Here is a 24,293-nt window from a genome sequence, read left to right as displayed (position 1 = left end):
GCGTAGTGGTGAACGGCAGCACCTCGTCCACCTTTCCAGTGGAGGCATTTGTACCCCACGGTTCAGTACTCGGCCCAATACTATGGAACATCTATTTTAACGATCTACTGCAGAGCTCTCCCGAAGCCACTGCTTATGCAGATGACTGCACCCTCTCTTGGGTTTACGAGAGGGGAGAAGTCCAGAATGTGGTGCAGGTAGTCAACAGGCAGCTACAGGACATCCTGGCTTGGGAAGAAAGGTGGCAAGTCAAGTTTGCCCTTGAGAAAACCCAGGCCAAGGTGATCACCCGCTTACAGGGAGAAGCCGACCATCTGCTTGGAAAGCTGCATCTCGGGCCAGACACCATCCCTCTGCAAGACAGCATTGAAATCCTTGGGGTGGAGGTGGATTTCCAGCTGCAGTTCAACCGTCAGAGTCTGCTGACTTGAAAATAGTAGACAGTAGATGGAGTCAAGATGGTGGCGAGCAATGCTATTAGTTTTCTTGCCTCTCTCGTGTCTGTGAATAATATCCAGCTTCACTTCGAGAGTAAGAGACTTCCTGGTCTTCTTAGCAATGCTAGGCGACATTGCAGGGCGTTTTGGTGGTAAGTTGAGCAAGGGAAGGCGAGCTCCTGGCGACGCTGCTATTGATTTGAACAGGGGGAGTGAGTGGTGCACATGTTGTCTACCAGAGGCGCTGGTATATTCAAAAGCCTGTCGGCTTGTGTGATACAGCGGCGCTTTCAAACTTGAAAAAAAATTACCTGGATAAAACTTCATTAAAGCGAGTTTCGTGTTCGTTAAACAAACAGATGGTAGTAAAATGAAACCTTCCTTGTGCGAAATTTCGTTGTGTGAACCTTCGTTAAGCGGGGGTTGCCTGTACATTGTTATTAGGTCCCCACGTTCTCTTCTATCCTGTAAGATTGGCAGTCCCATTTCCTTCAGTTGTTCTTCATATGTGAGGTCCTTTAATTCCGGCACCATCTTTGTAGCAATCTTCTGTATCCTTTCCAGTTTTCTTATATCTTTTTTAGAGCTCAGAGACCATACCACTGCTGCATATTCCAGCCTTGGGCATATCATGCTTCTGATGATTTATTTCATCATATCTTTATCCATGTAATGAAATGCTACTCTTATATTAGTCAACATCTTATATGATAGTCCAAATATCTTATTTATGTGTTTATCAGGGCTCAGATTTTCTTGTATGATCACTCCAAGATTTTTTTCCTCTTTTGTCTTCGTTATTTGCTCTTGTCCCATGAAATAGTTCCATACCGGTCTTCTCTTACTCCTTCCTAGTTCCATTATGTGACATTTCTTGGCATTAAACTCCAATTTTCACTTCTCGCTTCATTTATAGATCTTGTTTAAATCTTCCTGTAACAATAGACAGTCCTCTCTGGTTTTGATAACTTTTAGCAACTTTGCATCATCAGCGAATAAACTCATATAGCTGTTTATCCCAATGTGAATGTTGTTTACATAAACTTGAAACATAATGGGGGCTAACACTGACCATTGTGGCACTCCGTTAGTTACTTTACTCTAAGATAAGTATGTATCTCTGATCACAGTTCTCATTTCCCTATCTTTCAAGTAATCTTTTGTCCATTTGAGCAAAGTTCCACGTAGTCCTCCTATGATCTCTAGTTTCCAAAGATGTCTTCCGTGAGGGACTTTAATAAATGCCTTTTTAATGTCCATGTATACTGTGTCTACCCATCCATCTCTGTTTTCAAGTCCTGCAATAACTCTGGAGTAGAAGCTTATTAAATTTGATACACATGACTGCCCTGTCCTGAATCCAAATTGTCTGTTCGATATGACTTGCTCCTCTTCTAGAAATTTAACCCACTTTTCTTTGATAATTATTTCACATAACTTCCCTACGACACTTGTAAGTGACACTGGTCTGTAGTTTAGTGGTTCAGTTGCCTTTCTTCCTTTAAATTTCAGTATGACATTGGCTCTCTTCCACTCTTGTGGAACTTTCCCTTCATTTATTGAACTTTTAATTATTTCCCAAATTGGCTTCAGTACTTACTCTTTATATTCTTTTAACACCCAGCCTGATACACCATCTGGCCCCATTGCTTTTCTGACTTCCAACCTGTCCAGTAATCTTCCAATATCCTCTTTGTGCACTGCAATCTCCTGTAATCCTTGGCAATTCGAAGTCCTATTAGGTTTTGTGAAATCATCTTCAGTGAATACCATTTGGAAGCTCTCATTCATTATTTCACACATTTCTTTCTCTATTTGGTATGTCTTTCCTTCTTTAATTATTTTTTCAATTGTTTCCCTATTCTTTGTTTTGCCATTTATAAACTTGTAGAAAAGTTTGGGTTCATCCTTGCTTTTATCCACTACATCTTTCTCAAACTTTCTTTCTCTCTCTTACTCTGATATACTAATTTCTATTATCTTTGTACTGCTGACTATTATAGTCATTTCCTTGCTTTAACCCTTATGTTCTGGTGATTAAGCTATTTTCCAATATCCCATGACGGGTAAAAATGGTAAACCTAGAAATTGTCAGAAGACTGTTTGAATACTAATAATTATTTTCTCTTTGTTATTCTGAATACAATGATGTACTTTCTTAATTATTGCCTTATCAAGGATTCCTCTTCCGCCCGCTGTGTGATCCGACAAGCAGAAACAGCTCGGTGAGCAATGACACTGCGCAAACACACACACACACTCTTTCTCTCTCTCTCTCTCTAATCTTGGAAGACAAATTGTACACTTCCAATGAGAGAGAGAGAGAGAGAGAGAGAGAGAGAGAGAGAGAGAGAGAGAGAGAGAGAGAGAGAGAGAGAGAGAGAGAGAGAGAGAGAGAGAGAGAGAGAGAGAGAGAGAGAGAGAGAGAGAGAGAGAGAGAGTCGTCTCTAGCAACGTCCGTGGTCTCCGGACTAACCTTGCAGACTTATACCACAACTGTGTGCAACGACACAATGCAGACGTTGTTGTGGTGACCGAGACATGGCTGAACAGTGAGGTGGAGCCCACGTATGGCAGGATGCAGGGCTTCACCCACTGGGTGAGGAGGGACCGACAGGAGCGAACAGGAGGTGGAGTGGCTGTCTGCTTCAAGGAAGGAATGCAGGCCCAGCTACTCGACATAGACACGCCTCCAATGATGGAGATGATGTACTTCCGAGTAATGCTGGCAGACCGCTCAGCCCTCCTGCTGTGTGCCCTGTATCGCCCCCCGCGACAAGGGCCTGACTCACTCTTGTACCTGACTGAGACCTTAGACAACCTGATGATGGCACACAGCTGCAGCCACGTGCTGATTGTGGGGGATCTCAATCACCACCTGGAAAGAGACGCCTACGAGAATCTCCTGGAGGTGCAGGGTCTGACAGATCATGTCACCTTCCCACACATGAACGAGGAGGGACATTAGACCCTGTCATCTCAGACTACCAGGAAGACAAGCTTCAGTGTCATCAGCTGGGGCTCGTGGGCAGCTCTGACCATCACGCTGTACTGACACAGCTGGAAGTGGGCGTGGCTCAGGACGAGGCCACCACCCGCACCATCTGGCTGTGGAACAAAGCAGACTGGGCTTCCCTGCGCCGCGACCTGACCCACACCCCATGGGCCACTCTGCTACAGGGAGGAGCAGAGAGTGAAGCACTTGCACTCACCTCTCACCTTCTCGCCCTCCAGAGACGCCACGTCCCACACAGGGAATACACCACCAGATCGACGGATCAGCCATGGTTTGGCTACCGTTGCCGTGTTGCTGCCGAGGCAAAGTATGCTGCCTGGCTCCGCTACAAGAGGAACCCGACTCGGCGCAACAAGGACCTGCACAGGGCTGCATGCAGGAGGATGGTGGTAACCAGCAAGTGGGCCTTAAAAAAGTGGGAGGAAAGCCTGCGCCGGAAACTGTGTGGCACTGGCGTAGGAAACAAAACTTGGTGGTCTCTTGTTAAGGACAAACAAGGAACTGGCCACCAAGAATCCATCCCTCCCCTCAGCAAGCAGGACGGTACTGTCGCCACCAGCAGTAAGGAGAGGGCACAGTTGCTGGCTTCCTTGTTTGCTGGAAAAATGAAGGTCGGGAATCCACAGCAGCCACCGCCTCAGCTGGTCCAGCAATGTGAGAAGACTGTCACCATGGTGGAGGTGACGCATCAGCAGGTGAAGCGATTATTGCGGGGGCTGGACACACAGAAAGCCACCGGCCCTGATGACATCAGCCCGCACCTGCTGAAGCGATGCTCCCAGGAACTGGCTGCCCCTCTCACCCAAGTCTTCACAACTTGTGTACGGGAAAACGTCTGGCCTTCAGTGTGGAAGGAGGCTCGAGTAGTTCCGTACACAAAAAGCTCCAGGACGGACCCAAAAAACTACAGACCCATATCCCTGTTGTCAGTGGTGGGTAAAGTGTTTGAGAGGGTCGTGGCAGAGGTGGTGTGTAGACATCTCAAGGACAATGCCCTCCTCTCAGACCAACAGTTTGGGTTCAGACCTGGAAGGTCAACCTCCGACCTAATGATGCTTCTCACCAGGCATTGGCAGGACGCCCTCGACGACGGCAAGGACACTATAGTGGTTGCTTTGGACATAGCAGGAGCTTTTGATAAAGTATGGCACAACGGATTACTAGAAAAGCTTCGTGCTAAAGGCATCCAGGGTGGCTTGCTACGACTCTTGGGAAATTACCTGCAGGACAGAAGCCTCAAGGTGGTTGTCAACGGGCAAACATCTGAGTCCCTGCCTGTGGAGGCATCAGTGCCACAGGGTTCAATTCTTGGCCCACTCCTGTGGAATATCTACGTGGATGATCTTCTCCAGCTACTGCCAGGAGTCATGGCCTATGCTGATGACTGCACCCTCTCCTATACCTATCCACGCCAGGACAGTGGGCGGGCTGCTGAGGCCATCAATCAGCAGCTACGAGTGATAAAGGAGTGGGGTGCTCGCTGGCAAGTGACATTCGCGCCGGAGAAGACACAAGCAATGGTTGTCTCTCGGTCCCCAGCCGCCATGGCAGCAATGGCAGGAAAGTTGTCTTTTGGCGCTGCTGCTCTCCCACTCCAAGATGACGTCAAGATACTTGGAGTGGAGGTGGATCGAGGGCTGAGGTTTGACAGGCATGTCAAAACCATTGCCAAGAAAGCCTCTCACAGGATCTCCGCTCTCAGAAGGATCGCCAGTTTCCTCGACAGGAAGGGAGACTGCTGCTGTACAAGGCACAGGTGCGGCCCCACCTTGAATACGCAGCTCTCTCCTGGATGTCCTGTGCCGCCACACACAGAAGGAGACTGGACAGCATCCAACGCCGCGCCATACGGCTAGTAGATGCTGCACTACCACCTCACCCAGAGCCTGAGCGTCCCCTTGATTCACTGGAACACCGCAGAGACGTGGCGGCGATCGTAGTGTTCCATAAGGCACAGGTGCAAAGAGTGCCACATCTGGCAGGGCTGCGTCATCCTCTAAGAGTCACCGCACGGAGCACGAGAACGGTGCTCAATGGTGGTGACGCCGTAGAGGTGCCGCGATCCCACGGGTGTCAGCATCAACGCACCTTCGCAGGACGCGTCTCCAGGATGTGGAACTTGTTCACGGCCGCGGTGCCTCACGTCCAGGAGATGAACACTCACAGTGTCAAACTGATGGCACATAAGTGGAGACAGACACTGCCAACTCCTCTGACACTCTTTGTGACGTGACACTCAGTGTAGTGCAGTGCGTGAATAGTGCTAGTGAAGTGAAACGAATAGTGCTCCATTTACATGCTGACCATCTTGTATATTATCTATTTTTAAGTCTTGTAAATATTGTAGAGAAATAGATTGTAGTACCCTTAGAATAGGTAGCACACGACAGTGCGCCTTTGGGTACATGTTCCTTTGTATTAAGTTTTGTTTAAATAAAAAAAAAAAAAAGAGAGAGAGAGAGAGAGAGAGAGAGAGAGAGAGAGAGAGAGAGAGAGAGAGAGAGAGAGAGAGAGAGAGAGAGAGAGAGAGAGAGAGAGAGAGAGAGAGAGAGAGAGAGAGCCAGTCCTGCAGCAGCCTCCTACATACTGAGGTCCAGCCCTTCAAACAAATAGCTGCCTGATAAGGTAACATGGACGCCAGCAACATCACGGTCCTCTCAGCTAATGTGAGGATTCAGGACAAACGTAGGAGAACTAACACACATTCATCCTCAGACATCGGGTGGATGTAGTAGTGGCTGTAGAGACCTTCCTTGATGAAAGCTGCATCACAATATGCGACAAAATTCCCGGATACTCGCCATGGGTGAGGCGAGACAGACAAGGAAGGCAGGGAGGTGGTATAGCTGTGTGTCACCGCGACGGGATGCAGGTTGATGTTTTGCCAGTTGACATCCCGCTGTTATGGAGATCGTCTTTCTCCGCGTCATCCTCGCAGATGAGAGCGGTCTGCTACTGTGTGCAGCATACAGACCACAGTGGCAAGGAAACGCTCCCCTAAACTACCTCTCTGAGCACCTCGATGACATCATGGCTGCCCATAACTGCCAACATGTAGTTATTGTAGGGGACCTCAACCAACACTTGGTGATGAGAGCCTTCACAGACCTCACTGTAGTGCAGGGTCTCCACAACCATGTCAACTTCCCAACACACCAGCGTGGAGGCTCCTGGATCCTGTGCTCTCTGATCTGCCAGAGGCTTGTGTGATGTGCCGCCCACTGGACCGTGTGGGTAGCTCTGATCACTATGCAGTGTTGTCCTCCATCAATCTCTCCGCTGCTAGAGAGGAGGAACAACAGCGAGTCATCTGGTTATGGGAGCGTGCTGACTGGGAGGCTATGAAGCGGTCTCTGTCAGCGACTGATTGGCACACCGTACTGACTGGAGACCCACACCACGATACCATCGCCTTTACCACCGTCCTTCTCTCCTACAACAACAATTTGTGCCACACAGGGTGTACACAACAAACCCTAAGGACCAACAATGGTTTGGCTACCAATGTAGAGTCGCTGCTGACAATAAATATAGAGCGTGGCAACACTACAAGCGACATCCCACGCAGGTCAATAAAGCCCGGCACAGAAGAGCGTGCAAGATAATGGTAAAGACAGCAAAGTGGGCCAAGGCCAGATGGGAGACGGATATCAAGAAAAACTCTCCTCTAACCAGGTTGATGCTAAGCAATGGTGGAACCTGGTGAAGGAGAGACAAGGCATCTCCCATCAAGTGCGAATCCCAGCCCTTACCAAACCTAACGGAGACCTGGCTGTCACCAGTCGTGAAAAGGCTGATCTCCTTGCCGCAGAGTTCAGCCGGAAAATGACAACTGGTGACCCCAACAGGCAGCCACCTGCCCTCCCCGTCTTGGTACCTCATCCCTTCAGAATGTTGTCATTACTGAAGATGATGTAGGAAGACTCCTGAGAGGAGTGAACACCAGGAAGGCACCAGGCCCTGACGGATTAAGCCCACATATACTTAAAAACTGTGCGACTGAACTAACAACCCCCCTCGCACTCATCTTCCGGCAGTGCTGCAGACCGGGAGTGGCCATCACTTTGGAAGGAGGCGAGAATTACACCAGTGCACAAGAAGAGGTCAAGAGCAGAGCCAGGAAATTACCGACCCATCTCCCTCCTCTCAGTGGTGAGCAAGATCTTTGAGAGGATAATTGGTGAGCAGATCAACAAATACCTTGAGGAGAACCACCTTCTATCTCCGAAGCAATTTGGATTTAGAAAAGGCCGTTCAACCTCTGATCTCCTCCTCTTGCTCTCCTAATCCTGGCATGATGCCCTTGATGCCGGACGCCCCTCCCTGGTGATCGCCTTAGACATTGCTGGTGCTTTTGACTCTGTGTGGCATCATGCGCTGACTATTAAACTCCAGCAGCTGGGCATCACTGGGGACGGAGCCTCCGCGTAGTGGTGAACGGCAGCACCTCGTCCTCCTTTCCAGTGGAGGCCTCTGTACCCCAAGGTTCAGTACTCGGCCCAATACTATGGAACATATATTTCAACGATCTACTGCAGAGTTCTCCCGAAGTGGCTGCTTATGCAGATGACTGCACCCTCTCCTGGGCTTACGAGAGGGGAGAAGCCCAGAATGTGGTGCAGGCAGTCAATAGGCAGCTACAGGACATCCTGGCTTGGGGAGAAAGGTGGCAAGTCAAGTTTGCCCCAGAGAAAACCCAGGCCATGGTGATCACCCGCTCACAGGGAGAAGCAGACCAACTGCGTGGAAAGTTGCGTCTCGGGCCAGACACCATCCCTCTGCAGGACACCATTGAAATCCTTGGGGTGGAGGTGGATTCCAGGCTGCAGTTCGACCGTCACCTGGAGAAAGTGGCGTGGAATGCCTCCTCTAAGGTGAACCTACTGCGCCGGATGAAACACCTCCTCCATGCTGACGGCCTCCTCACACTCTACAAGGGCCAGGTAAGGCCTATAATGGAATACGCCCCTCTTACCTGGATGTCAAGTGCCCGCTGCCACCTCAGCCTACTAGATAAAGTACAGCGCTGGGCAGAGCGCTTGATTAGCAGCGCTACATACCATCAACACCACCATCCACATTGGCGGAGGAGGCAGCAACACAGACAGCCTCAACAAGAGCAACAGCAACAGCAAGAGCAGCGGCAGCAGGAGGAACAGCAGCGGCACGACCTGAGGGACAGCCTCGAGCACCGCAGGAGAGTTGCCGCCTTGACAGTGCTCCACAAGGCACAAGTGCAGCGCGTACCCCACCTGACGGACTTAGGGGCAACCTGGAGGAGACACGAGGTTGGCACGAGGACGGTGTCGGCCAATGACCTCCTCCTGGAAGTCCCGAGGTCCCATAGCTCTACTCACCAGCGTGCCTTTACATCAGCAGCGGTGGTGTGGTGGAACGAGCTCACTACAGATGTGGATGTGAGGGGCCTGTCCACACAGCAAATTAAGGTAGCAGCCCATAGGTGGCTGCGTCTACACCCTCCTTAATGTCAATTTTGTACATAATGCTTTGCCTAGGATGTACATAGTATTTTTAAGTTTTCATCTAATATTATCTATTAAAATTAAGTTTAGTTATTACTACATCACAATTTGTTTATAATGTAAGTGTAAGGGCAGTAGCTTTAAGATAGCTCACCTACAGCAAGGACGAGATTTAGCATAGGCATACTTAACTGTCCCATGTAATATACATAACCACCTGTTTAAATAAAAAAAGAGAGAGAGAGAGAGAGAGAGAGAGAGAGAGAGAGAGAGAGAGAGAGAGAGAGAGAGAGAGAGAGAGAGAGAGAGAGAGAGAGAGAGAGAGAGAGAGAGAGAGAGAGAGAGAGAGAGAGAGAGAGAGAGATTGTTGTCACGCCATCGATGACGTCAACCGACAACTCGGCGTGATACAAGAGTGGGGAAAGCGCTGGCAGGTGCAGTTCGCCCCTGAGAAGACACAGGCAATGGTGATCTCTCGGTCTCTAGCAGCCAGGCAGGAGGTTGAAGGAAAGGTGATGTTTGGCTCCATCACCCTCCCACTCCAGGAATATATCAAAGTTCTTGGAGTGGACCTAGACCGAGAGCTCCGATTTGACCGCCACCTCAAGCACGTTGCCCACCAAGCCTCTCTCCGGGTCTCTGCCTTACGAAGGGTAGCTATATTACTGGACAAACGTGGAATCCAACTGCTGTACAAGGCCCAGATAAGACCCTACTTGGAGTATGGGGTCCTGACCTGGATATCCAGCGCGCGGCTACACACCTGCAACGGCTGGATAAGATCGAGCGACGTGTGCAGCGGCTGTTGGAGGATACACCTCCCCCGCCGCTACCACAACAGGAAGAGAGATCCCTGGATACGCTGGAACATCGTCGTGACGTCACAGCACTGGTGGTGTTCCACAAGGCCCAGGTGCAAGGCGTACCTCGCCTGGCAAGACTACAGCTCCCCCCGCGAGTGGCTCAAAGAGATACGAGAACGGTACTCTCCAGCCACGAGCAAGTGGGGGTGCCAAGGTCTCGCGCCAGCCAGCACCAGAGGACCTTCATCTTCAGAGTGGCTCGCTTGTGAAACAAGTTCATTACAATAGTGCCAGCAGTGAGTGAAATGACAACCCAGCAGGTGAAAATTGCTGCTCACAGGTGGCGAGGAACATGCCCCACACCAATGGTGCTATTAACTAATTAGTGAACAGACAAATAGTGCACTTAAGGCTTTTGAAATAGTGCCACGAGGAAAAGTGGTACTTTAAGCCATTAGGTTAAAGACTACAGTGATGGTATTTATATACACTTTAATTTATTACCATGTATGTATATATGTATGTAATACCATGTCGAAAACCTTATGTAAAGTTTAAATAAAAAATAAAAAGAGAGAGAGAGAGAGAGAGAGAGAGAGAGAGAGAGAGAGAGAGAGAGAGAGAGAGAGAGAGAGAGAGAGAGAGAGAGAGAGAGAGAGAGAGAGAGAGAGAGAGAGAGACAAAGTACAGAACTGAGCAGCAAGGCTTATCAGGGACACTGCTGGGCAGCAGCCACAACTCCACACCCTCCAGCATCGCCGTGACGTGGCGGGACTCACGGTGATGTACAAAGTGCAGGTGGAAAGAGTGAGCCACATGCAGGAGCTTCATTTGCCTGCACGCTCCCCTCAGGTCACCACCCGCATGGTCACCCAGACACCTGGTGAGCTCCTGCTGACCCGATGCAGGACGTGGCATCACCAGAGACAATATATAAACTCGTGTGCAAGGAAATGGAACACTCTGTTGGCCTCACAGGAGATAAACCTCAGTGACACAAACACTCAGACATTTAAAGTGCAAGTGAACCATTGGTTACTGAGGCAAGGGTGAATCATGTACAGTGAATGTAGTATATTCAGTGTTATTACAATATAAGTTATTGTTGTACATACAGAATGTAATATACATCACCAGGGTCAGATTTTAAGATAGGTTGCACTAACCCTGTATCCTTTAGTCTGTAAAAACAACGTTCTTATGTAATGTAGAAGTTGTTTTCCCTGTACATTTGATCAGTATAAAAAAAAAAAGAGAGAGAGAGAGAGAGAGAGAGAGAGAGAGAGAGAGAGAGAGAGAGAGAGAGAGAGAGAGAGAGAGAGAGAGAGAGTATTCTTTCACCCCTTTTCATATTAAGTTTCAAGCAAATAACATGTAGGTATCATCTCTCTCTCTCTCTCTCTCTCTCACACACACACACACACACCCTTGATCGTCTTCCCAGAACACGAGAGGCACGCCTGCATCTCCGTGAGCCACTCTGGGTTCTCAATTTGGAATCTGTTCTCCATCACCACTATCTCTGTCTTCTCTTTGTTCTGAGAAAACAGGTGGATCCTCTGAATCATAAGGGTTAAAAGTTTCTTCCACGCTATATCCTTTGCCTTTTTTGCTTATAAGCATCTAGCATTGTACCATACATGTATTTTTTTCTGAACTCTATAAACAGGAACAAACTTTTTTACTCCTTCATAGTATTTTTGTAAGAATATATCATATTTCTCTTGTACAGTCTTCCTGCACATAATATTACTCCACTCAATATCAGCAAAATAACTCCTTAATTTTTCAAAATCCGCTCTTGCATAATTTAATCTCTCTCCTTTATAGTCCTCTCTGTAACTTGTCTTGTCTTCCTCCTGCATTTGTATATCTACTGTCACATGATCACTTTTCCCCATTGGACTAAGGTATTGTATGATTGGAAGGGACTCTGGTTTCTTTGTGAAAACTAAGTCAAGCAACGATGGTTCTTCTTCCCCCCTGTACCTTGTGAACTCCTGCACCCACTGGTCCATTGTGTTAACCATAGTTAGTTGTAACACTTTTTCACTCCAATGCCCAGCATTTTTCATTACTTCCATCTCTCTCTAGTTTATTTTTTTACAGTTAGTCTCCAACTAAGAGTATTCTTCTATCTCTTCTTATCATGTTATCTAGGCACTTTATCACCTCTCTTTGCATATCTTTATGCTTTTCTGATCCCCATGTATTAGTCTTTGGTGGAACATATGTAACTATAATTTTTCTTTTCTTCAAATCTTCTGTTCTGATTGTTACTCCCATTGAAGTACTTCCACTTTGTCTTTTCCACATTGCACATCCTCCACACATATGTTATCACAAACCATTATTAGCACTCCTCCTCCTTTATCCTTTCTGTCCCTCCTCCAGGTATTATATCCTTCCTCTTTAAAGTTGACAGAGATCTCTTTTTTCAGTTTTGTTTTAACGATACACATCTGGCTTTTTCTCTTTCAAATAATCCCTTACTTCCAATATACTTGATAACAAACCATCTCTGTTAGTATAAGTCACTCTTAATTTATTACTTCCTCCATGACCTTTTATTTATTTTTTTTTTTTTTTTGAGAGAGAGAGAGAGAGAGAGAGAGAGAGAGAGAGAGAGAGAGAGAGAGAGAGAGAGAGAGAGAGAGAGAGAGAGAGAGAGAGAGAGAGAGAGAGAGAGAGAGAGAGAGAGACTGACTTCCCCACACACCAGCGTGGAGGATCCCTGGACTCTGTGCTGACGGACCTGGCACGTGACAGCGTACAGAGCCGCCCACTGACCACCTCGTCGTCCTCTCCACCATTAACCTCGCCCCAGAACGCGAGGAGGACCACCACAGGACCATCTGGCTGTGGGACCGCCCCGACTGGGGAGCAGTGAAATGAGCCCTGAGGGAGACTTCCTGGGACGCAGTGCTCACTGGCGAGCCTCACCATGACGTCACCACTCTCACCACCATCCACCAGGACTTACAGCAGCAACTGTGCCACACAGGACCTACCGAACGAGCCCAAAGGACCAGCCCTGGTTTGGGTATCGTTGTCGTGTTGCTGCGGAACGAAAGTACTGCGCGTGGCAGCAATATAAGAGGCGGCCCACTCAGCGGAACAAGGCGATACACCGAGCTGCGTGCAAAGATATGACGCAAGTCGCGAAATGGGCCAAGGCAAGATGGGAGGAAAATAACAGGAGAATGTTGTCTTCCAACCAGCTGGACCCAAAGTGGTGGTGGAGCCTGGTGAAGGAGAAGCAGGGCGTCACCTCCCATAAACGTGTCCCGGCCCTCACTAAGCCATGTGGGAACCTGGCTGTCACCAACCAGGAGAAAGCTGACTTGCTTGCACAAGTGTTCCGTGATAAAATGAAGATGCCAGAACCAGACAGGCAGCCACCACCTCTCCCACGCCTTGCTCCTTCAAGCATTGAGAGCGTGGTAATCACGGAGGCTGCTGTTAGGAGGCACCTGAAGGGCGTCAATGTCAGGAAGGCCGCAGTTCCTGACAGTATAAGTCCTCACCTCCTCCAACAATGTGCTGATGAGCTCACCACGCCCCTTGTGTGTATCTTCCGCCAGTGCCTTGTGTCCAGGATGTGGCCATCTCAGTGGAAAGAGGCGAGAGTTACACCCGTTCATAAGAAGAAGGAGAAGTCGAAGCCGAATAACTACCGCCCCATCTCCCTGCTCTCGGTGGTCAGCAAGATTTTCGAGAGGATCATCGGAGAGCAGGTGACGAGGTTCCTGGACAAGCACCACCTTCACTCACCCAGGCAGTTCGGCTTCAGGAAAGGATGCTCCACCTCAGATCTACTCCTTCTCTCCAAATCCTGGCACGACGCCATGGATGCTGGCCGCCCATCGCTGGCGATTGCCCTGGACATCGCCGGCGCCTTTGACACTGTTTGGCATCAGGGATTAGTGGCCAAGCTGGAGCAGCTGGGCATCACCGGGGACCTGCTGCACCTGCTCTCCAACTACCTGACGGGCAGGAGTCTCCGCATTGCTGTGAACGGCCACACCTCAGCCAGCTTTCCTGTAGAGGCCTCTGTTCCACAAGGGTCAGTACTGGGGCCCATATTGTGGAACATTTACTTCAATGACATCCTACATATTGTCCTTTCAGCCAGTGCGTACGCAGATGAATGCACCATCTCCTTGACTTACGAGAGGGGGGAGGAGCAGGCAGCAGTACAGACTGCCAACACACTACTCTCTGACATCATGGCCTGGAGCGACCGGTGGCAAGTCAAGTTTGCCTCCGAAAAGACTCAGGCCATGGTGATACCCCGCTCTCATGAGAACGCGCGTCGGTTGCGTGGAAGGCTGAGGATGGGCGACAACAGCATCCCTCTACAGGACAGTGTGAACATCCTTGGTGTGGAGGTGGACTCAAGGCTGCTCTTCGACCGTCACCTCGTAGATGTAGCTCAAAAAGCGTCGCAGAAGGTGACATTGTTGCGCCGTCTGAGACACCTCCTTGACGCCGATGGGCTCCTGACCCTGTACAACAGGGGTGTCAAACACGCGGCCCGCGGGCCGCATGCGGCCCGCCACACTACTATGTGCGGCCCGCGGCACGACCAGGAACTAAGGTAAATGATGTTTCCTTTTCTTTACTGGTTTATCTTTTGGTTACGTGTGTGCAAACGCGAGTGAAGGTAGAATATATTATTATTATTATTATTATTATTATTATTATTATTATTATTATATAATTACCTATTATTATTATTATTATTATTATTATTATTATTATTATATAATTACCTATTATTATTATTATTATTATTATTATTATTATTATTATTATTATTATTATTAATATTATTATGGTCATACGTGATTATCTGGCCCGCACATTGAATGTGAAGGTGAAATCTGGCCCCTTGGGATAAATGAGTTTGACACCCCTGCTGTACAAGGCTCAGGTCAGGCCCATCATGGAGTACGCGCTGCTCACGTGGATGTCCAGCGCTTGAAGCCACCTCACCCTGCTAGATAAAGTGCAGAGGAGGGCAGAGTGCCTTATCAGTAATGCCAGACAGCAGCACCTTCCCCGACAACCGTGGCAGCAGCGACAACAACAGCAGCAGCAACAGCAGAGACAGGAGGACAGGCAGGTGCTGAGGGACACACTGGATCACCGCCGGAAAGTGGCGGTGCTGACAGTGCTGCATAAAGCGCAGATCCAGAATGTTCCTCACCTAGGGGACCTGAGAGCTACCTGGAGGAGATCTGAGCGAAATATGAGAACGGTATTGAGCAACGACCTCCTCCTTGAGGCACCAAGGTCACGCTCCTGCACCCACAAACGGGCCTTCTCTTCCGCCACTGTAGTGTGGTGGAATGCTTTCACTGCTGTGGTGGACATACGATGTCTGTCCACACAGCAGATGTAGGAGACCACACACAGATGGTTTCACATCGAGCCTCATTATAATGTACATGCTTTAAGATAGTTGCAAAAGGCAAATGTAACTTTAGCAAAGAACTAAAATACTGTACACAACTCATATCTGTATGATAGTTTAAATATAAAAAGAGAGAGAGAGAGAGAGAGAGAGAGAGAGAGAGAGAGAGAGAGAGAGAGAGAGAGAGAGAGAGAGAGAGAGAGAGAGAGAGAGAGAGAGAGAGACTATTTCTTTGGTTATGTACAGTGGACCCTAGGACTTTGAAGGATTTGGATTTCAAACAAAATTTCAATAAATTTTACCCTCGGAGTCTGAACAAAATTTGGACTAAGAAAAACCTGAAGGTGGGTGAATCAGCTGAATCCAGATGATGCTAGCACTGTCAGCTGGAGGTAATCATCAGCTCCATGTTTGTTTTAGTCCCATGTTGTTGTCTTGCTCTTATTCCCAGCTGGGATTAGGACATTTGACCAGTTTTCCATTTGACCAATCACTGAACCAGGCAGGATGGCTGAGTAATATTTCATAAGCACACTGATCTTGTAACTAATAAAAACATTTCTGAACTATTGTAGCAACAAGATGTAACAGACAAGAAACAAAAAGTTTTCATTGAAGTTGTATTGAGGTGTGGCCTCAAATGCAAAGATTACCCAGAAATAACCATCTGTATTAGCAGATATGTAATGCCAAGCCTCCCTTGCCCTCCCACACATCTACGTGTGCCATGAAGCCTACCACCAAAAGGTAAATAATATTGATTTTACATAGTTCAATTCCTATGTACTTAGGTAAAAATCTGGAGTCTTGGAACAGATTAAAATAATTTACATTGTATCCTATGGGGAAAACAGTTTTGGATCTCCAACAATTTGAACACTAAACAGCCTTCTGGAATAAATTATGCTCAAAGTCTGAGAGTCCACTGTATACTGACTCACTGAACAAAAATCAACAGGGGTTCAATAGGTTTGAGGATCAATTGACCTGGGTCTCACTTTGCTTGGTATCAATTGTCTTGATCACTTTCTTGAGCATCAGTTGTTTGTGGACTAGAAGACCTGAGTACTAATCACTCAGGAACCAATTGACTATAATCCCCCTATTCTGTCCACCTCTCTTATGCAAGAGTAAATCAGTATACTTTCAATCATTCATACCTATCTCTGGTCAAGTCTGGAACTTCCTGCCTGCTTCTGTATTTCCATCTTCCTATGACTTGAACATGAAGAGGTAGGTTTGAAGATATTTATCCCATTCTTTTAAGTTACTCTCTCTGGCTGCCATGGTACAGTGGAACCATGCGTGCTTTGGGGTCCAAGGGGTCTCCAAGTGCACAGGTTTGAATCCCATCCATAGTCTGAGTATAGGCTGGGCTTCCTCACTCATTGCAACGGTTTCTTATCGGGTGGGCTTTGAGATAGGAGGTACCCCTAAAAGTATACCCTTTAGCCCACAAATTCCCATGAAAAGCCCACATGGTAGGGAAAAAATAAATAAATAAATAAAATAAAATAAACTGCTCATGGACTGGCATATAAGTGGGTATTTTTCTTTAATCGCTTTTGTTGCCCTTAGATGGATTTTCCCTCTGATATAAAACAAATAAAAACACATAACGGAAAATGAAAAGATATAAAAGGAAGTGTCATACTGAAGACAGCTTTTATACCTAGGCTGGTTTTTAAGACAATGATGGTACACATTTAATAAGAAACACTCACCCTTGTGCTGTGGTGGCAGTACACATCATAAACTCAGATTGAGCAAGTTGTTGCCTGTTCTTTATATCCTCCACATCCTCTTTTTCATACATTGCAATCTTCCTCCATGCTTCCTGTTGAGATATGCACACAAACATACACCAAGAAACTTAATTAAGAAGTAGAGAAAAGTACAGTGGTACCTTGAGATACAAGCTACCTGACATACATGCTTTTTCGAGATTCAAGCAACAATTTTTTTTTCCAAAACAAGCAAAATTTTGAGATATGAATATGTTTAAGGATGATGCCACTACTTGGCAGTTTGGCACATCAGTCCAGCCTCAGATGAGTTATTATCTACGTGTTTCTCATGGATCATCTGCATTGTTATTGTTCTTTCATCATTTTTACACATTTGCTTACTTTTATTGATCTATTAATTTATTTTCTTATTTATTAATTTATTTTTTATTTATTTATTATCATTATTATCATTATCATTTTTTTTTATTTATTTATTTATTTTTTTTTTTTTATTTATGTTTGATGTTTACATATGAATGGTACCTGCATCCCTTCCTCCCTCTCTCCTTCCTCCTCCACCATTCACCACCAATAGCCAAAAATGTTGTCTCTAAGGTAAGAATACTAAATAAACTTTTGCTTTTATCTTATATATTCTTGTGCACTGATAAGTATATATGTGTACGTAACTGAAAAGGCAAAACAAATTTCTCCCATATCCACTGATCACCTCCACTGACACTTATCACCGAGAGAGGGAACAACATAAAGATACCTCTGTGGCGACAGCAAAGCGGCCTCTCTCTCTCTCTCTCTTGCCTACTTAAAACCTTATTCATTCTATGAATAATGTTTACAGGGTTGTCAACAAGCTCTTTTGTGATTATTAGAGCAGCCAGTATTCTGTGAGTGGCTATATTTGTACACTCCAGCTGATTGGGAGATGCAACCGAGTGATAAATATACTTAATAAAAGCAGCTTATCTATTTAAATTATCTTTTGTTATGTTTTATTAGATTTCTATACAACTATTAATATTTAAAAATACCTTCTTCTTTCCAAAAAAAAAAACATGAAAAAAAAAATAAATAAAAATAAATAAATTGGGGTGCTCTGTTTGAGGAGGATGGAATGGATTAGTGGCATTTCAATGCATTTCAATGGGAAAAATTTTTTATACGAACATTTTGAAATACAAGCTCTGTCACAGAATGAATTAAACTTGTATCTCGAGGTACCATATGGAAGGGCAGAAATAGTTGTCCAAATAAATAGACTGATGAATGCATTATCGAAATATGTATGTGTTGCAACATTAATGCTGTTACCTGTTTACATCTACATTTGAGATGTTACCTGTTTACATCTACATTTGAGAAATAAAAAGTTTCCAAGGATACAAAGAGAAAGAGAAATGAAGAAATACAAATAAAATTTCTCTCTTTGAGGCTGGAGAACAATTTAAAAAAGACAAGTACAAAACTAAGGGTTCATAATCTTATGGATAATGATGGGAAAATTGTCTACCAGTAAAAGAATTAACTGACCTCCAAGCTACTCAGCAGATATCCCTCCTTCTGCTTCTGCTTCTCCAATGCTAATTCCATCTCAACATCAAAATCATTTCTTTCGTTTTCACATTTGGTCAGCAGGCATTCCTTCAACTCCTGCAGGGTTGTGGAGAATATATATGAGTGCCCTGCACTTCCAGTTACATTACAAATACATTTTTTTACCACACCCCTCAGTATTATGCCCACTATCATGAGAAATGGTAGGCACAGCTTACAAAAGAAAGCTTAATCAAACTTACACAATACAACCAGCAAAAGTATATTCTGAAACACTCCTATACTGCACCATCACTGCTTTCAAAATGCTCAGTTGAAGTTACAAAAGTTGCTAAGAATGCTTCACCAGTTCTAATGACAGATTAACCCCTTCAACATGATGACGAGTGTTTTGTGTCATATGGGCACTCATGACATATCCAATGATGTGCATATTGTTTCACGGCTGCTTTCTGCTAAGATGTTGTGTTTTCATTCCTGGATACTGTATGAAACCTCTCAGAATGTAGGTCATATATGATAAGATGGCATACTTGACTTTCATCATTATTACAAAGGTGTATGATTCTCTTATATCAAGATAAGAGCTGGAAATAATTAACTCATTTAAAAAAAAATCTTACAGTACCAACAGATTAATTTTTCTTAAAAATTAACATTTTTCTCTAAAGTTTGTGTAGGTTTATTTCTTGATGTATGTATTTATTATGAAAAAATCACTTGCCATCATCAATTTTACCATAGTTGTAGAGAGAGAGAGAGAGAGAGAGAGAGAGAGAGAGAGAGAGAGAGAGAGAGAGAGAGAGAGAGAGAGAGAGAGAGAGAGAGAGAGAGAGAGAGAGAGAGTGTGTGTGTGTGTGTGTGTGTGTATGTCAGGTATCTCCCCACCAGCAACCAGCCCAGATATGGTACCAGGAGCCATTTTCTGTTGCCCTGAGTGAAGAGGTTTAACATATTTCGACAATATTAGAAAGATATACTCTCTAGAGAACCCAGCAAATCATTCTTATGTCCTCAGAAAAGTCATGATGAGAGAACAAAGCAGTTCTAAATACAATGTTTAGACTTACTAAATCTTTCCTGAGCATCTTGTTCTCATCCCGCAGCTTCACCACCTCTTCCTGCAGCCCTGACAGCTGGATGTTCTCCTCACTGAGTGTCTCTAGCTGCTTCTGTAAGTCTGCTGAGTTCTGCACATTGAGAGACAGTTCCCGGTTGGCATCCATCAGCAGCTGCTCGTAATCCTGCATGGATTGCCGCAGTGATGCTATTTCCTTGAGGTGCTCTGTTTCCTGTGCTGACACCTCAAGACGTGGATGCTGAGGGGTCAAGATGAAAGTGATTACCCCTGTTAGGCACTGTTAGGTTACTATTCAAATACCCACAAGTAAATAAGATATAGCGACCAAAATGGGTTTGAATGGATGTGGCAGCCAACACAGGTTGACTTGCACATGCAGAGGAATTCAAAACACCTGAGTCAGCAATTACTGAGAACATCATGATTTGAAGTGCTGGCTGAGCATCCAGGTAAATGATAAGATGAGTGTGTGAAGAGCAGAATCACTCCTTTCAGGAATGAGAATAGAGAGAACATATTATACACACTGTATGCTGACAGATAGGATACATAATTTAAGATATGATAGTAATACTATGTCATAAAATACTCTATATATATAGCAGAACATATCTTGTTTTCTTTCAATTGAAATATCAATGTGCAAGTTGTGTCATAAGTACTGCTCATCTTGGTGGACCTCCACCTTCTTCCTTCTGTCCTTGACTCTCTAAATACAAGTTTCCCTTGCTATTTGATGCATCATTATTCAATATTTCAATTCTCTAATCATTAAGAATTATGTACACTCACTTGTTTTCCATTGTGCAGAGTCGTTTATCCGATTTTTAACCAATCACCATAATGTAAACAAACAAAGTGCACCTCAATCACATTGCCATCCATTAAAACTCATTATTGCTATAATAGTGAACAGGATACTGCTCTTTCTTTCTGCTTGTCTTTTGTTTGTCCTCTGCAAGTGCTGCCAATCCAAGGTTCAAGTTTCCAGCATAGTTTTTGTTTTTTCCTTCACTTACTACAATAGGTTCTTTCATCTACATGTTTTATTTTATTTTCTTTAGCCACAGATAATTATGCAGTGTTGTTTTTAGTAACTTTTATCTAAAAGCTAGAAAGTAATTTTCAAACACCTGTAGCATCAAGATCAAGATCAGTCTCCCACTTATTTAGTCACAAGTGTTTGTATTTTGCAAAAAATTCATATTCATTGTTGGATATTAAGAGCAATACACATGTGATGTCACTTGCCCCCTGCCTCTCCCTCACTCATTCTCAAAAATGTTGCCACAAAAGGAACATATATTTTTACTAAATTTTATAGTTTAATTAGTTTTGCACACATTTTGTGGTAAAATGCAAGAATAATATAATAAAATAAGGTAACAATAAGTAAAGCTGAAAGATATATAGTCACATACCAGGCAATACGTATTTGTGATGAGGTGCTATGTGCATTGCCATACAATGGTCTTTGTTTGTTTTGGGAAATTGTTATTCTATGGCAAACCTAGTTTGCACAAGGATACAATTTATGTCGTTCTGATAAAAGTAAAGTATTCTGAAAACTATGGGACAACAAAAAAAAAAAAAAAAGTTCCAAAGACATTTATGAAGAAAACAACAATGTTTACGGTCTCTCAAGGGGATTCCCCAATTAAATGTACAGGTGACAAGGTCACATGTAGGAGATTTGAAGCAACAGACAACAAATTTTGACGATTTTTGGTGTTTCTGCATAAAATTCTTTCTTAAAAAAAAAAAAAAAAAAAAAAAAAAAAGACATTTTCTAGGACATGACAACATAAACTCCATATTTGTAATTGGACAGTTGAATAACTGTCAACTATTTGCCTTTTTTTTTTTTTTTTGCAACAAACCTATCATCACATATGTCTTTACTAAACAGGGGATAAACACACATTAATTTCCTCAATTAAATTTAAAGGAGACCTAAATCTTAAGTTTCAGAGAAAAAGAAGGTAACATTTTCCAGAGTAATAAAACTGTTGTGATACCACAAAGTCTGCCCTGACATACTGAATGGGTAAAGTTCAATACACTTAGCCCTCTGATATCACACCTTCTGCTATAGGGGTTCACTGCAATCATATTTAAAAAGCTGTACACATGTCTACGTCGTGCATGAAAATGGTGCTATTACACGCCAGTCATTCAAAAATTTCCTTGTTATAAAGTCACATGATGGTTGTTTCTCTATATACTTTTGAGAAATAGTTTTTCACATATTTCCCCAATCTACCCATCCACCTTAGCTCCTAATTGTCCAAAATGAGGTACCATACAAGTATTTGACGACATATATAACACATCTTTTTCCAGTACTTTTACCTACCTTAACTGCATGCTTCATTATTTCATTGCAGGTATTGTTATTGTTACCAGTATCATCAGTTTAAAAATAAATCATCGTAAAAAAGAAAGCAATCCAACTTGTGAGGCTGTGACGCATGTTTACAAATATCAGCTGGTCAGCGCTCTGATTCAATGCCATCTAGCAGTGAGGAAGCTCTCTGATTCAATGCCATCTAGCAGTGAGGAAGTGCTCTGATTCAATGCTATCTAGCAGTGAGGAATAACAGAAAGTTCATGATCCTAACAAGACATATCAAGACAGTCATCATTAAGACAGCAGAGGAAAAGATCAAGCTATACAATCTCCTACAAACTACAAGTGGTAAATTATGCCAAAGAGCATGGCAATAGAGCAGCAGCAAGGGCTTCAAGGCCACCACCTTCAGAAAAAAAAAAAAACTAGACGTGCCTGGCGACAGCATGACCAACTGAAGAGCACAAGGAAAGATAAATGTTTTCTGCTTGTGTGATGTGCTGTTACATTGCTTCCAACAGTATATGCTAAACCACACTGGAAACTTTTTTTCTGAAACTGACTTGTTGAAATGGTTGTGTGCCTTATATACCCTTGTGTCCTTTATGGCATTAAATATAAATAAAATGCTCTAAAATGTATGTTATTAAGATTCTTGATTTCCTTTTTTTTTTATACTGTATTATATATTCATTTCTATACCATTTTATGACATAAAAATTGGGCAAAAAGTGACAAAAAAAATGACAGGAGGTCCTAGTGTCAATTTGAATTACCATAGGTAATAGTTCACTTTGGCTATCACAATTTTGACTATAGCACCATGATAGATGCACCAATTAGGTGCGACAGCAGAAAGTTGAATGTATACCACCATGCCTGTGGGCATGTCATGTATATCAACTTTATTGCTGTACATATATAGGAGCGTGAGAATGCATGGGTAATTTCAAACTTAACATGGAGACAATTTTTGAAACAAAAGCATGATGGAAGCAAGTATATTAGTTCATGTAAGTGAGGGAAAAGTCAGTAGCAGAGTACCAGGGATTGCAGAGGTACAAAAAAAAAAAAAAAAAAAAAAAAAAAAAAACCATTTCCATATTCATTCTGCTTACTATTTGGTGATTTTACACATCTTCATAAACTTGTCTGGGGAACGAAATAGTGAAGACTGTGGTCATTAATCTTTTGACTTCCATAGGCCCTTCCTAATGTCAATAGAATCATGTAATCATGCCCAAAACTCAAGGTAAAAATGTGTTCCAGTATTGAAGTGGTTAACCTCACCACCAAAGCTGTGGCATCACTTACATTCTCAGTGAAGGCAGCAACCCTCCCATCGAAACTCTCCTCCAAGGTCTTGATCTCAAGACGGTGGAACTCCTTCAAGGACTCCATCTCTCTCTGCCAGTCACTGAGCCAATCTTCCTTCTCCCTCAGCTTCTCCCGTAGCTCCTCATTCCTCTCCCGTAGCACATGGGAAGGAGTGCTGGGAGTGCCTGGCAGCTTGGCAGACAATCGAGTGCCTTGTGGGGTGCTGGGTAAACCTTGTGTAAACAGTCTGAAAAGTGATAGAGGTTGTACTGATACCATTGGAAACTAGAGCTGGTGGTTGAGCTGCCAGTAATGAAGATCTTGCATTTCTGTGGCCATGTGGTTTTCTTAACAGAATATCCTTTAAGTTTAGATCTTACTACAAGTTGAACAATGGATAATCAAAATATATCTATTAGTTTATCATCTTATAAATTCCTCTCCTCAAATGTAATGAAATGAATAATTGAGAGTGCTGGTTAACTCTTGCAATAAGGAGTTAAACAAAATAGGAATGAGAAGAAGAAAGCCCTGTGCAGCAAGGCCACAGGAGGAGGGGAGGCATGCAGTTAGCACGATCAGTAGAGCAGTTAGCATGAAAATAGCAAGAGATGCAACATTCCAGCAGTGAGAAAGCAGCTAAAGACAGTTAGTCAGAGTAGGGGAGTTGAGACAAAAAGCTTTTGATTTCACCCTATCTTATAAAACTGTGAGAGTGGAATCCCCCCAAAAACATGCGAAGAATACTTCATACAAGGATGGATAAGACCCTTGTGCAGAGTTAACAGTTTGAGGGGAGAGAAAAACTGGTGGAGACACCTCAAAATGCCTAACTTCATAAAAGCTGTTTTAGCAAGAGATGTGATGTGAAGTTTCCAGTTTAGAATATAAGTTAAGGGCAGACTGAGGATATTCAGTGTAGAAGAGTGTCTTTGAAGAGTGTCATTGAAGGGATAGTTCGTTATGTTGAAATGATAGATGGAGGAATTGAGTTTTTGAGGCATAAAACACTATCTGCCCCAATCACAAATCTTAGAAAGATTAAAAGTCAAGTGTTCTGTAGTTTCCCTGCATGAATATGTTGA

General features: G+C 44.2%; 1 protein-coding gene across 1 annotated transcript in view; it reads right to left on the bottom strand.

The window, feature by feature from the left end:
• LOC123501429 (centromere-associated protein E-like) overlaps positions 1–24,293 on the bottom strand; it is a 128,403-nt gene that overhangs the window by 28,947 nt on the left and 75,163 nt on the right. The window contains exons 13-16 of the mRNA XM_045250256.1: positions 23,206–23,455; positions 19,531–19,779; positions 18,437–18,556; positions 16,883–16,995 (exon numbers count right to left, since the gene is read on the bottom strand). Coding sequence (XP_045106191.1) covers positions 16,883–16,995; positions 18,437–18,556; positions 19,531–19,779; positions 23,206–23,455 — 732 coding nt within the window. The remainder of the gene's footprint in view (positions 1–16,882; positions 16,996–18,436; positions 18,557–19,530; positions 19,780–23,205; positions 23,456–24,293) is intronic.

This window comes from Portunus trituberculatus, chromosome 9 (assembly GCF_017591435.1).
Source record: "Portunus trituberculatus isolate SZX2019 chromosome 9, ASM1759143v1, whole genome shotgun sequence".
NCBI classification, from domain to species: Eukaryota; Metazoa; Arthropoda; class Malacostraca; order Decapoda; family Portunidae; genus Portunus; species Portunus trituberculatus.
Note: the sequence above shows the minus strand (reverse complement) of the source record. Positions and strands in the feature narration are given on the sequence as shown.